Here is a 12,090-nt window from a genome sequence, read left to right on the forward strand (position 1 = left end):
GGACCTCATACCAGAGCCGCAGGGCAGCACCCTACATGGGGGCCAAGAGGGAGGTCACAGCAGAGGACCCGACTCAGGGGTCACAGGATTTCCCTCATCAGCCTCAGCCTCATAGCCAATGTGAGCAGAACCAACAGGACCCCAGGGCACCCCCACCCTGGGGGGCCTATAGTCAGCAGCTGGGCCCCCATTGGCCCCAAGACCACCAGCAACCCCCACCCCAGCCCAGAGCCTGAACATCTGGCTCATTTCTCAGAGGGGAAGTTGAGGCTGCAGGGGATCCCCCCCCAGAGATCACAGAGCCAGGGAGGGGCAGGACTCCCCACCATTCCCAGGGCAACTACCATGGCAGAGATGGGAGGCCCCCTTCCCAACACTGGGCACGGGGCTGAGAGCTGCAAGCGCTGGCCAGCCCCCAGCCCAGCCCCACTCGCAGGCCCACATCTGCATTGGCACCAGCCTCTGGTACCTGTTATGCACCCCCAGGGCCCACCACTGCCCACTGGGCTGCTGGGGTGCCCAGGTACCCCCACCCCTCAGTCTCTCTGCGAGCTTCCTCCACACCAGGCCAGCCTGGTGCCCACCCCAGCCCAGGCAGCTCCCCTCAACCCATGCCCTCCAGGAAGCTCTGCACTGCCTCTGTCCAGCCCACCGTTCTGGAGAAGGAAAGGAGAACCCTGAAGACCAGACAGCCATCCCTGCAGCACCCAGCCCTCACCTTGCCACCGTGGGGCCAGCCCAGGGCTGCGTGCTAGAGCTCCTCAAGCACCAGCCAAAGACAGGTGGGGGCACTACCCTTGCCCTGCCCTTGGCCCAGTAGAGGGGATGGGGAGAGGCAGGGCCAAGGCCTCCGGCCCAGCAGAGTGCTGAGGCAGCAGACACTGGATCTCCTGGCTGGGGAGCAGGGCCCAGAGGGGAGGGGGCTGCGCAGGCCTGCCTTCACCACCCACACACAGCAGCCTCCCCAGGAGGTCAGCAAGTGCCCTTGGAGAGCCGGCCCCAGCCTCAGCATCCCTGGGCCCCTGCACAGGCTCCTGCGTGGTCTCAAAGTGTCCTAGATTAGCAGGCCCAGGGCCAGTCATGGGCAGAGGCACAGAGGGGAATTGGGGCCCTTCAAGGTCACTGGGCCCAGTGTAGGGCAACATTCCCCCTGCCCCCCATATGTCAGATCTAGCCTCCCACAGCATAGAGCTGCACTGGGCCCGCCACCTGGGACGGCCTCAAGCCTTTGCTCCTGCTCCAGGCAGGGACTGCATTCCAAGCCCCCTCCTCACCCCACCCGACCCAGGCCTGACCTTGCGGATGCGGCCACTTCGCGTGCCGGCAAATACCACAGTGCGGCCCTGGTAGTCATAGGCAGCCACGGCGGTCAGGCCATCATCCTTGTCCACGAACAGGGGCGTCCCCTCAATGGTGACTGTGCCCCCCAGGGGCTGGTTGAAGTCCTGCCCGCAGAAGTCATCGTCGATCTGCAGGGGCTGTGGGAAGGGGCAGGGTGAGAGCCACTCCCTGGGCGCCTTCTCCTGGAGGACTGGGCCTCCCTGGGCAGGGCTGGGAGTGCAGCTGTCTTTCTAGAGAGGTTGGGGGTAGCCCCCAGAGGAGATGTGCAGACAGAGAGGCTTTAAGACAGGAGGGAGCAGGTCATACCTGAAAGGCAAAGGGCGGGCTCCCAGCTAAGAGCGCGAGAAAGCAATCAATAGCTTGAGGTTCTGGAGCAGCTGGGGGCCAGCGTGGAGGGGGTGCTGCTCCACCGCCAGGCCTAAGGAGAGGGCAGGGCAGGCAGGGAAGGGGTGTGGGGAGAAGTGGGGCAGATGGTCCTCGTCTGCAGCGGGTTCGTTGGCAGAGGCCAGGCTGCTCAGGAGGAAGGAGCAGGGGAGGCTGGGTCAGGGCTAGGCCACACGGAATGAACAGGTGGGAGGGGGCAGTGGGAACTGTCCCCAGGGAGGAAAGAGCAGGCCCCAGCCTTGGGGCAGGGCACAAAGACAGAGTGTGGTGGGGCTTCACCCAGGCTCTGCCCCTCCAAGCCTCAGTGTCTTCATCTGCATGGTGCAGAGAAAACACATTCCTTGAAAAGCCAAGGGGAGGGTAGACAACTGCATCTGCTAAGCACACATGGGCCCTGCTTCACACAGGTGGTGAGTGTGAGACGGAAGGGCTGAGGAGCCCTTGCAGTCCCACTCTGCCCTGAGGACAAAACCAGCATCACCCTCAGGTCAGACATGGGAGACTACAGCCAGAGAGGGCCAGGCCTTCCCCTGTACCTGGCCTCGGGGGTCCCAGGTCTGGGCCGAGTCCCAGCCCCTTCACTTTCCACCCTAAGCAAGGCCTGTGCCCTATGAGCCTGCCCAGGAGTGTGAACAAGACGCTCCCTGAAAGGCAGCAGCATAGAGGCCCAGCCCCAGCTGTGCCTTTGGGACAGGTGCCAGGGGGCTGTGGCTCCCTGGAGTCAGGGTCACTTTCTCTGCAAGGTATGGACTATGGCCTGCACCAGAGCACCATCAGCTCCCACTGCTGGGCAAAGGCGGAGGCCCAGCGGGCAGGTGCCACCAGGGCCATGTGGGGGATGCAAACGCTCCATGGAAATGGTGTCTGGGCTCACCTGACAGGCTCTGGTCCCAGCCTCTCACTTGCTGTGTGACCCATGGCAAGTTACCCCACCTCTCTGATCCTGTAGGATCATTTGTAGGATGGGGACAAGATAGAGCAGGCAAGCACCAGGCACAGGACCAGGCATGTGGCTGGCCCCTGGCTGACCGGGGGCTGTGGACTATGCCAGCAGGGCCTCGTCATCCCATCTTCTGAGGCACCAGAGAGCTTCATGGCTGGAAGCAGCCTTTGGGGCTAGCACCCTGGGTCCAAACCCACTCTCTGGGGGATGGCAAAGGGCAGCCCCACCTAGCTGAGCCTTTGGGACGGCCAAGCCAAAAGCCAGGCCGAGCACGCAGCAGGCACTACTGAGCATGCATCTGACACTGATGCTGTCATCCCTGGAGGGAATGGGGCCGCAGGAGGAGGGGCGCCCCTGCCATACTCACCGAGTTGATGCAGCCCAGCTCCTTGTTGAGCAGCCATGGCAGAGAGAGCTTGCCCTCGCCGCGGTAGCAGGACTGGATGCGCTCCTTAATCTTCTCCTTGATGGCCCTGAGTGTGAACAGGCACAATGCTGACTCCTTGGGCGGCTTCACACGGTTCTTCTGGCCCTGGGCGAACACAGTGAACAGCACATCCTCGTCCTCGGCCAGGCCCAGCTGGCGGGCAAGGGCACGGCCGGGCCGGCTCAGGTAGGCATCCTGCACCAGGCGGTACTCCACACCCGCCTGCTCGCAGCCAATGGGGAACTCGACATACGAGTAGAACTTGGGGTCGTCCACACAGAGCCGCACAATCTTGGAGGTGAAGAAGTGCTCGCCGGCAGCATCAGGTGAGGTCAGCTGTGTGTCCAGCTGCAGCGTGAGGTAGTAGACAAACTGCTCGCTGCGAAAGCTGTACACATAGTAGATGTCAAAGGCCGGAAACTTGGACAGCGTGTCGGACGGGATCTTGAGCTGTGATGATACAAACTCATCCTGGTATACGAAGCCAAACATGTCGGCGTCCTCCTCGTTGGCCATGAGCCGACGGCTGGACAGCGTGGGGAAGTACTCGGACTTGCCATCGATGGGCGTGCCCACGAAGAGCTTGGCCTGGCCCTGGCCCGGTGGCCCAGCAATAAGCACGCCCGCCATGCTGCCCGCCTCCCGCACGCTGGACAGGTAGTGCTCCTTACGGTGGTGTGGCTCGCCCAGCTTGAAGAGATCGTCCAGCCGCAGGAACTGGCAGATACCCTGGGAGGCGCTGCCACAGGCCAGCAGGCGGTTAGCGGCATAGTCCAGCAGCAGCAGCTTGTTGACATTGTCCGTGCTGCCTAGGCCATGGGGGCAGGACTGCACGCTGGGCGGCGGGTAGCACTTCTCGTTGTCCTCCACGGGGCCCGTGACATGGGCCCGCAGCAGCGTCAGGTTCCCCGACAGCTTATAGATGCGGTTCACTGCGCCCACATACACCTCGCCTGTCTGCTCGTGCACCACCAGGTGGGTGAGGCCCCAGTCACTGGCCGAGAATGTGCGGAAGGGGGGCTGCGAACCCCCACCTGCCCTGGGCGAGCCTGCCTCAGCCCACATGCCCAGCAGCGGCAGCAGTGACAGCAGCAGCAGTAGCAGGAGAACCTGCGGGCTCCGCGGAGGCAGCGGCATGTCAGGCTGGGGCCTTGGGCCTCGGAGCTCTGGTCCTGCTGGGGTGAGCATCATGGTGCCGGAAGCTTCAGCCCTGGGTAAGGGGCAGGAGAGGGCATGTGAATGCAGGCATGGCCCATCCCATACCATGATCCCCCAGTGTGAGCCCTTCCTGTGGCAGGCGTGCCCACTCCACCTCCAGGAGGCAGGACCTGACCCACCAGGAGGAGCTGGGGCAAACCGGGCACCTCCCTGGTCTGAAGCCCTATAAGCTGTGGGGTGCACCAGGCATCCCCAGGACACCTGGCAAGAGGTCACTCCGTCGGCACCTGTGCCCTGCCATCACTGGTGAAGGCCAGGAACAGGAAGGCAGGTGACAAGGGCCTGAGGAGAGCATCCCTCACCCAGAGCCTCCCTATACCCTGGGGAGCAGGACCCTCCCCACAGCTCTGTACTCCCAGGGTGGGCACCAGCTCCCTGCCTGAGGCTGGTGGGGACATACTCCACCACCATCCCCTACAGAAGCTTGACACAGATGGGCTTTAGTGCTCACTCCCGCCTCCACAGCCCTGCCTCTCCCCTGAACATGCCCTGACAGCCACAGCACAGGCACCACGAAGGACATGGAGGCCCAGGCCACACAGGCAGCAGTTCTCACTGTGGATAGGTGGCAGCCTGGGCTGCTCTCCATGGGACCCCAAGCCCCATGTGGGATGAAGCTTGAGAACTGCAGTCCAGAAGCCAGGCAATGTGTCCCACCCACAGCTCCAGCTCAGCTGATGGGTGCCCTGCCACACAGCCCCTTCCCAGGCCCCCTCGCCCACCCAGCCCTGACTCTCAGCACTCTCTCCAGGCTGTCATTCCTGCCCCCAGCCTCACACCCAACTCCAAGGAAAGAGGAATTCCTTCACAGGGAAGGCCAGTAGGTGCTCCCTGCACTTTACCCCTCCACAGTGACCCCTTCCCAGCCTCAGCACCCCATACCCACCAGACCTGTGTGGCCCCCTCCCACCTTGCTCCACATCGGGCCCTCACTTCCTGGTCACGCTCACTACCAAGGTTCATTGACTCCACCCCAAACTCCACAAAATGCCCACCCCTCCTTCCTGGATTGCCAGGGTACTCAGCTCCCTCCACCCACAACCACCTACAGCCATGTCCCTGTGCAGAGGCTAAGGCCACTCTTCTGACCTGCACAAGAGGTCAGCGCTGTCCAGATCCTGGTGGGAGTCCCCATATCCTGTACTGGCCTCCACTGCCTCTGGAAAAGTCTCACCACCCCGTGCCTAGCAAACTGGCAGCCAGGCAGTGGGCTAAATCTAGATCTTGTTATTCTGTAGGCAGATGACTATGATGGGGACACTCCCTTTTCCTAGCCTCAGTTTCCCCATTTGCAAAAGCGGGATGAAAGCTCTTCTCTCATGGATGAAAGAGGAAAGGGTACACCTGCCCACATAGTCAGCAGTGCCACCCCCTTGGTGCCAGTAGGGCCTGCTGCCCTGGATGTGCCTGATGTGCTGGGGACTCTCATCCACTCCTGGCTGGAGCCGGCCACAGCAAGGCTGAGAGTCCTGAGTCCTGAGTTCAAGCCTTAGCCAGCCAGTTTGCACACACCATCCCAGACACCCTTTGTATGGTCTGGCCCCATTTTACAGATGGGGAAGCTGAGGCCTGAAGATGGATGCCTTCTCCAAGTCTACTGGGGAGCTGGGCACAGTCCCATCAGCCTCTGTGCCTGGTGCCCACATGCAATGTGGAGCTGCCTGCCCCTCCCCCAGGCCTCTGGGACCACTGTCTCCACTCCCCACCCCGCTCAGTCACCCGGTTCTCATCTGCAGCACAGGACTCGCTAAGGGTCTCTGTTACTTATTGCTCCCATTCTCCAGAATGGCTGCCCTGTGAGAGCAAGGCCTAGCTCCAGGTGGTTGCCACTGCATCCTCAAGCCAAACCAGGGGCCCAGGAAGACAATAAATCCCCACGAGTGAGCAAATGAATGAAGGGTATGCGGAGGGCCAGCCAGGCCTGGGTGCGGCAGCCCCCATGCTTCCCCACTCCTGCCTCACTCCCCCTACACACACTGCCCAGTGTGTGCGCAGCACACACCCACTGCTCAGGTGGGAAAACCGAGGCTCTCAGAAGCAAAGAGCTTTGGCTGGAATCCCAGAGCAGGAACTGCAGGGTGCTCCCAGCAGACTACCAGCTGCCTTTGCCGGACAGCTCCCCAAGAACAGCAGGGAGGAGTCCCCACTCCCACCCCCGCCCCAGAACTCAAGGAAGACCCAGGAGCAGGCTCCTCACAGTGGCAGTGGGGCCGGGGCTGGGAGCTGAGCACATGTGAACTCCAAAGAAAACATGAATCACTCACCGTTTATCAGTTCAAAGCAGACCTGCAATTACCAGGGGCTGGGCTCTCCCCTCCTCTGGGATAATTATACACGTCTTAATGCAATTATGGGCCCTACTTTTTATATTCAACAGGAGGCACCAGGCTAAGAAGCCACCATCCAAACTCCAGCCTGGCCCTGGGCCCACTGCCCCAAGCCCCACCCTCACCCTACTGCCCCAAAAGAGGCTGCTGGGAAGGGACTTGCCTGCGGGCACAGGGCTGCCGGCCAAGAAAGGGGGAGCCCCAAGCCTAGGGCTGGGTCCCTCATGCCCAGCATCTAACAAAGGCCACTGACAATGCTTGGGCTACTTCTTCCACCTTAGGGGTATAAGACTTGGGGCTCAGACTCAAGGTCACCCAACTAGTCCCAGCAGGACAGGGCCCAAATTCTGAGCTTCCAGAGACTGGGCTGGCTAGCCAGCCTGCAGGGCTCAACTCTCACAGGCCTGGGTCTGCCCAGGAAAAAATGCATTCATTCCAAAGCTGGGCCCAGGTGCCAGGTGCCAGCGTGCCAAGGGGCCATGCTGGGGCTGGGAGGGGAGCACCAGCAGATGCTGTACTCTACCGAGGAGCAGAGCTGGCCACTGTGGCCGGGGAAAGTCCTCAAGGGCCTTTCCACCTGCTCTGGGACCAGGTAGCCTGGAAGCTGGTGCAGGTGGGCATTCGTGGTGGGGGTGGGGGGCAGAATAGGAGGAGCAAAGGCCTGGGGTGGGAAACACTGGCTGTGCAAAGAGGGCAGTAAGAACGGCTGTGGCTCTCCGGCATGGCCAAAGCTGTTCTGGGCTGAGGCAGAGCCAGAGCCAGGGTGGGGGAGACTGGACTAGTGCTGGGATGCTGATGGGGCTAGCCAGGGAGAGAGGCGGAGAGAGACCTGGCAGCCGCGGGTAGGAGCCCCAGCCCAGGGGCTCGTCCGTCTCCTGGATAGGAGGGGATCGCCGCCTGGTGGAACGCCAAGCCAGCAGTGTCCCCTTTCCTTTCCTGGCCTGGGTGACACCACAGCTCCCTCTCACCCTGAGAAACAAAGGCCCCCAAAGCCCTCCCCACAAGGGAGAGTCCAATCCCCCCAAGTCCTCCTGCACCGGATCCTGCTATGGCTCAGGCAGGTTGGGGTGTGGGGCTGCCATCCTGCCCGGTGGCTCACAGCAGCAGCTGGGGAAAGAGAGCTGCTCCTGGCACCCCGCCTCCCCCACAACGGGGGTCATGGGAGGTGGTCCCAGTGGCCCTGCTCCCCACCAGTCCTAGGGAATCTGGATCTGAAGGCCTTGGAGTCCTGCTCTTGAGAAAAAGTGCCCACCTTTGCGGGCCTTCCCCTGGGACATCCTCTCCTCCCGGCCAGCTGCTCTAAGCTGCTGTGTGCACGGGGGCCTTTCCTGGGGGCTCAAAACAAGCAGGCAACGACCATGGGGGGCCAGGAGTCCAGCAAAGGGCTGTCTGCTTTGTCCACAGGCACCTCATGTGTCCCCTGCCCCCAGAGCACACACCAAGGCCACAAACCCAGGCCTCTGCCCGTGCTGTCCTCTCTGCCCAAAACGCCCTTCCTGGGCCCCACCGGCACCCCCCAGGAATGGAAGCCTGGCCGTGCAGCGAATCACTGGGTCACACGCCTGCCTCTGGCAGGGGGCTGGTGCTCCTCAAGGGCTGGGCAGCGTCTTGGTGCCCCTGGTGCAGCACCTGGCCTCTGCCGCACACTCCAAACCGCAGGAAGGTGAGGGGACCTGAGGCAAGCTCCTCAAGGGCCCGGGGAGCAGAGACTGCGCCCCATCCCTGCACCGAACCCCAAACCGGCTACGTGTGAAAGGAGGTGGGGCAGCAAGGAGCAGCCCGAGCCACAGGAGCCGCGCTGAGGGGACAGAAGCTCGACCACGTCCCCTCCCCCGCACACACACCCCTTTCTTTCAAGGGGCGTGGCCCCAGCACCCCACACAGAAGTCGGGGGCAGCTCGCGGGCCCGGGGCCGCCCCTCGGAACCCCTCCCCTCCTTTCCAGGGCTGCACCTGGGACCTCACGCCGGCTGAGGGGCCTCCCTGGAGTCCCCACTCCCCCTTCCCCTGGCAGCCGGAATCCGCCCGCCGCCTCCAGCTTCGCCGCACACCAGGCCCGGGACTGTCCAGGAAGCAATCGGAAGCCTCCGGGGGAAGCGGCTGACCCTGGAGAGGCCCCGAGAGGGGGAGGCCGAGGAGGCCCGAGCGGGGCGGCCTCCCAGGCGGCACCCAGAGCCCACTTCCCCGCACCCCGGGCCACAGGGGGCGGTGGCAGCGGTGGTCCCGGGAAGTGGCTCCAACTTCCACCCCGCGCCCCAGGGCTGGCCGGGGGCTTAGCCCGCACGACCTCCTCCGGCCGCCGCGGCCCTGCCGGGCGGCTCCGATCCCAACCCAGGCCTGGCCATCCCGTCCTCGCCCGCGGACGGAGGTCCAAGCCGAGGTCCAGCGGCCGGGCCGGGCCTGGGCACCGCAAGGGCCTCCCCGCGGGGCCGCCGCAAACTTTATCCCCAGCGTCTGCGGAGGGGCAGCGCCCGCCCCCCGCCGCCCCGGATCTGCCGCGGGGCTCGGCGGGCCCGGCCGGGGGGCGGGGGAGGCCGCGGCGCTGAGCCCCGGGCCGCGGTCCCAGCCCCGCCGCACGGGGGTGCGGTCTCTCCGCGTCGGCGCCGCGGCCGCGCCCGGACACACGCGGACGCCTGGGCCGGAGCCGCAGGGACACGCGGGCCGCGGACACGCGCGCCGCAGTCCCCGCGCACACCCCCTGCCTGCTGCCTCACGAGAGGGCCGCCGCCGGATGCCGCCCCGCGCCCACCCACTGGCCGCCCGGCCCGGGATCCCCGCCCGGTCCGGCCCCCGCCCACCGTCCCGCGCCGCGGGGAAAGTTGCGCCCCGACTCACCCGCCGCCCCGGGGCGCGCCCCGCCGCCGGCCATCGCCGCGCCCAGCCGCCCGCGCCGCCGCCGCCGCCCGCCCCGCCGCGGGGCCGCCGAAGCCGCGCAGGCCGCCCAGGCCGAGGCCGCCGCCGCGCCCGGGCTCCGCTGCGTGGTGGTGCCGCCGATGCCCAGCATGAATGGGGCGCCGAGCGCCGCGCGGCTGCGGACCGGCCTCGCTCTCGCCGCCCGCGGAGCGCCGCGCCGCGCGCATGCGCCGCCCAGAGCCCGGGGGCGGGGCGGGGGCGGGGCCGGCGGCGGCCTCCAGAGGGCGCTCTGCCCCGCGTCGCGCGCCCGCAGGGGCCCACCGCGCGCCTTCAAAGGGCGATACGGCTGCCCGCCTCAACTCTCTGGGTGCCGGGGCCGCGCGAGCAGTTCCGGGAGTCCCCCCGCCCTCGAGCGGGGTAGCCCGCGACTCCGGGAACAGGGCCTGGCTCAGTGTGTCCGGGCTAGGAGCATGGCCTCCTTTCACGGGAGGGGAAACTGAGGCTGAAGGAGGCAGTCGCAGTTCCCAGACCTTGCGGGGCCGGGTGTTCCTAGCTCTCGGCCTCGCGCATTCCTCTCTGTCAGATGGGGGGGCACCTGCGCGGGGAGCCCGGGCGCCCCCTGCAGGCCCCAGGCTGGTGGCGCATTCCTGGCTGGGGACGCGGCCCAGGGAGGAAAGTCCCGTGGCAGAGGCGTGGTGAGACGCGAACTCCGGCTGAGCCTGGGGTAGCGGGTCTGGAGGGTGCGAGGGGTGGGGCTGCAGAGTCCAGGGTGACGAGCCGGAGCTGCCCAGGCAATACCCCCAGCCTGCATGGCAAGGCTGAGGGGCAGACACCCAGCACTCGGTGACTGTACTCACAACCGCCACCCGCAGGCGGGAGGCATCCGGGAGGGCGTCCCGGTGGAGGGCAACCAGGCCAAGGGGAAGCCGGCAGCGGGAGCATCAATAACAGAGCAAAAGGGCCAGGAAAACCCGGCTGGGGACTGGGCCTCCATCTGTAGCCTGTGGGGTGCGGTTTTTGCTGTGTGAATCACGTCACCCCTACAGAAGAGGAACTCTCTACAGTTCACATGGTTAGGAGGGAAAGGGAAGGGACTCATACCGGGCCCAGGTGTCCCTCCCAGTCTCACCCTGCTCCTCCCTCCTCAGGAGCAGCCACAACCCTCATTTTTGTGTTCATCTTTAACTGCTTTTCTTTGGGTGTGACCTCTTATATTTGCATCCCAGAATGGGACGCTGTTTGGTTGGCTTGTTTTGGGTATTATGGAAACGGGGTCACTCAGCCTGTGCTGTTTTCTCCGTCTGCTCTGTGTGGTGAGGGGCACAGGGCGGCTGCTCGCAGGCATCGTCCTCGCAGCCTGTTTTGTGGTATTCTGCCGCGTTGGGTGCCTGCTCACCCATTCTCCTGCTGATGGACATGGAATTGTCACCTACCTGGGGCCATGATGAGCAAAGCTATGATGAGCATCCTGTGCATGCCTCTCAGTGGGCACCTTTAGATCCAGGGATGGTCTGCAGGGTCATGGGGTAGGATATATCTAGCTTTAGGAGATACAGCAAAACCGTCTTCCCAAGTGAAAGTCCCAGTTTACACTCCCAGCAGCTCAGCAGGAATGTGGAAGGGTCTGGCTGTGCCACATCCTCACCAATACTTGGCACTCTTTAGTTTTGCAAATCTAGTGGCATGAACTGGTTTTTCACTAGGTGGTTTTGCTTGTCTGCTTTTTTTTTTCCCTTTAGAGACAGACAGGGTCTCGCTCTGTCACCCAAGCTGGGGTGTTGTGGTGCAATCAGAGCTCACTGTAACCTCAAGCTCCTAGGCTCAAACCATCCTCCTGCCTCAGCCTCCTGAGTAGCTGTGACTACAGATGGGCACCACCATGTCTGGCTAATTTTTTTTCAACATAGAGATGAGCTCTCTATGTTGCCCAAGCTGGTCTCAAACTCCTGGGTTCCAGTGATCCTCCCACCACAGCCTCTCAAAGTGTTGCGATTAAAGGCATGAGACACAGCACCCAGGCTCGTTGAGTCTCACCCTGTCACCCGGACTGGAGTGCAGTGGCTCGATCTCAGCTCGCTGCAACCTCCACCTCCTGGGTTCAAGTGATCCTCCCACCTCAGCTTCCTGAGTAGCTGGGATTACAGGCATGTGCCACCATGCCCAGCTAATTTTTGTTTTGCCATGTTGGCAAGGCTGGTCTCAAACTCAAACTCAAGTGATCTGCCCGCCTCGGCCTCCCAAAATGCTGGGATTACAGGCATGAGCCACCATGCCCAGCCTCATTGTGGTTTTAACTTACATATTCCTGAATGAGGCAGAACATCTTCCTCAAAAGTTATATATATTATTTTATTTACCAAGCACTAATACAGCGCTGGCTCTGCTACCTTCTACAGATGGGTGGGCTGAGGCTGGAGACGTGCCCAAGTTCCCCAGTGGGTAGGAGACCAGGCTGGGAGGCTAACCCCAGGAGTCTGGCTCCTCCAGTCTGTGGTCCTGACCCAGCCTCTGGGCTGCACTTCCCCTCCCTTCCCTGGCAAACAAGACCGGAGAGGTTTCTTTCCTCATGGACTGCCGAGACACACATGTGGGCACAGA

At 63.6% G+C, this 12,090-nt stretch overlaps 1 protein-coding gene across 1 annotated transcript in view; it reads right to left on the reverse strand.

The window, feature by feature from the left end:
• The window catches only part of LOC105470220 (plexin A1), a 53,408-nt gene extending 43,760 nt beyond the window's left edge, over nt 1-9,648 (reverse strand). Inside the window, exons 1-3 of the mRNA XM_011721995.3 lie at nt 9,475-9,648; nt 3,036-4,305; nt 1,296-1,478 (exon numbers count right to left, since the gene is read on the reverse strand). Of these exons, the coding sequence (XP_011720297.1) occupies nt 1,296-1,478; nt 3,036-4,286 (1,434 nt within the window). The 5' untranslated portion in view covers nt 4,287-4,305; nt 9,475-9,648. The remainder of the gene's footprint in view (nt 1-1,295; nt 1,479-3,035; nt 4,306-9,474) is intronic.
• Between the last annotated feature and the right edge of the window lie 2,442 nt (nt 9,649-12,090).

The sequence above is a fragment of the Macaca nemestrina genome, chromosome 2 (assembly GCF_043159975.1).
Source record: "Macaca nemestrina isolate mMacNem1 chromosome 2, mMacNem.hap1, whole genome shotgun sequence".
NCBI classification, from domain to species: Eukaryota; Metazoa; Chordata; class Mammalia; order Primates; family Cercopithecidae; genus Macaca; species Macaca nemestrina.